The sequence below is a fragment of the Borostomias antarcticus genome, assembly GCF_949987555.1.
Source record: "Borostomias antarcticus genome assembly, chromosome: 14".
Lineage (NCBI taxonomy): Eukaryota > Metazoa > Chordata > Actinopteri > Stomiiformes > Stomiidae > Borostomias > Borostomias antarcticus.
Window position 1 is genome coordinate 20,273,368 of NC_140247.1, and position 2,379 is coordinate 20,275,746.

The window sequence follows — 2,379 nt, forward strand, 5'->3', positions numbered from 1 at the left end:
ACATTACATTACATCATTTGTATGACTGGATAATCAGCTGACACTGTTATCCAGTGTACGTGCCAGAATTCACCAGTGCATCTCCTTTCTAAAACAAGTGACTAAGAGCATAATCAATTACAGATCAGTTAATCCAGCTAATTGAGCTCACAAGCCGAGGAGACTTAGCAGAAGAGTGGAGCCTGAACCCATCTAGATGTCAAGTTGATCAGGGGAAACTCCAAATGTCAACAGCTCTGTTTGATGTCATTTTGGGGTTTAGTATATCTGTTTGTGTCTCTGGACCATACCTTGGATTTCTTTGTTTGCAGTTCTCTGGAAGTTATACATGTGAAGCTTACAATTAAAATGACCTAAATTTGGTCAAAGATTGACTAGAACCCATCAAACTAGAACTACACTTTTGAGGATCCTTAATGATCCTCAACAGTTCCCAAGCCCAGGCTGAATGAGACCTCAATCCCAGATCATCATGACCAAGAGTAGCCTACCATGAACAGTGGACCCAACTCATAAAACCATGATGAGAATTCCTCCAGCTGATTGGAATGTCACCCAGTTATGACATCCTCTTGAGATACTATTGTAAACATGTCTTTAAAAATTACATCTAATTCCGATGAGAAATGTGTTTACAAAAATTCAGACACGTGGAAATGTCATTACGGGAAGTTGCATGTTGCGAGAGCGTTCTCGAGACATCTAATTTTAACACGTGTCCATGCGTGTTAGGCCTATACAGCACAGCGTGCGTTTGTTGTACTGTAGGAGAGCAAATTTAGTTAATCGAGGCGTATCAGAAGTCACGTGCTAAACATAATCTGACGCACGGAAAACGTGGACTTCTTTCCGCCAGTGGTCTACTGTCCCGAACGCCTATTAGAGATATTTATACGGTAAAGATGCCATCAAAAATGTGAATATCCCGATAATTTAAAGCCTACAGATTATTGTCCACTTTAACTCGTTAGTCTATAGCCTAATTTTCTACATCCAAATCTCAAATTCAAATGAAAAAAGCATCTAATAGCATAACTTGCTATAAATTTAAAATGTTTAAATAGACTATTCATCCTCGTGCAAAGTCATATAGCCAACAGTGTGTGTGTCGCTGCCGAATTTCAATAGGGAGAACCTCAATGTATTGTCCTCAAGTAGCCTAGTCGGTCCTGCCCAAAGTGGCCTAACGGTACAGTTCCGGGCCGTCCGAACACAGAGGGAATGTTAGGCTACTCACTTGCCACGGCGAGGACCAGGAGGGTGAATGCCGCTGTCACCGGGGCTGCCATCGCCTCCCTCCACCACGACCGACCCGTGGAAACTTGCTGATAGAGGTGTTGCGTTTTTACCTCTCCCTTTCTTCCTCAGAGTGAAAGTAAAAAATTAAAACAAGCGCCACACACTCGTGTGGAGGGGGGGGGGGGGAGGGTAGCCTATTAAGGTGTCATTTTCAAGCCGTTGGAATCCGTCACTGACCGTTATTTTGACAGAAGCGGGGAGGTTTCGGAGCTCCAGGTGTGGAGACAGTCAGGTCCGGTCCAGAAACGGAGGCTCGTCTCTGTCACAGCGCGGGAGGAGCGGGACCACGCGCAGCTGTGGAGCGAGTGCACGCCGCACGGAGAACTGAGGTGCAGAACCCCTAGTTCCCTAGTTTCTCGAAATGTTGCGACTATACGAAGATAGCGAGTTATCCTACTCGAGAAAGGCTACATCAATGCTGGTGTGTGTTGATGGTGGACGGTCCATGCTGAAGCCAGATAAAAGATGAAAGCGACAGTCCTCCTCACTCCTCACTTTGCCCTGCCCGCGTGGTGCGCTCTCCTTCGGGCGGCGGTCCCAGCCTCTATCGCTCAGTTTTCATTTGACAACAAGTAGGAAGCTGTAACAGTTAAGATATAGATCCCACATATAATATTTAGGGAAAGCCATGGGACACTGACCATATTTTCTCCCTTGCTCCATAGAATTTGTTTTATTCTTATTCTTATTCTTATTCTTATACTTATTCTTATCATTATTATTATTGTTATTATTATTATTATTATTATATTAAGTAGGTTTTAGCCTAAATTCAAGAAAAACTCAACCCTCAGAAGAACGTCATATCCCCCAATCCGCAAATCAGCTTTATGACAGATTCACATTTTACCCTCATCATGAGGGGGGGAGGATTAAAGCCATTGAAGATCTGAACATTGATTGAATGTTTTCCCTGACCTTGGTTGGTCACTAAAGTCTTATCTGTGTTCCACACATTCGACCTGGGGGTAACCGCTTGTGGCATGGAACCGTGCAGCGCGTTGGGAACCGTGCAGCGCGTTGGGAACCGAGCCGCGTGCTTCCGTGCTGAGTGGTGGTTGTGTGTCACACAGCCAATGG

At 44.7% G+C, this 2,379-nt stretch overlaps 1 protein-coding gene across 1 annotated transcript in view; it reads right to left on the reverse strand.

Annotated features, from left to right (window-relative positions):
• LOC311317990 (neuronal acetylcholine receptor subunit beta-2-like) overlaps nucleotides 1-1,289 on the reverse strand; it is a gene marked incomplete at both ends in the record, with an annotated part of 17,132 nt that extends 15,843 nt beyond the window's left edge. Inside the window, one exon of the mRNA XM_084449154.1 lies at nucleotides 1,238-1,289. Within this exon, the coding sequence (XP_084305280.1) occupies nucleotides 1,238-1,289 (52 nt within the window). The remainder of the gene's footprint in view (nucleotides 1-1,237) is intronic.
• Between the last annotated feature and the right edge of the window lie 1,090 nt (nucleotides 1,290-2,379).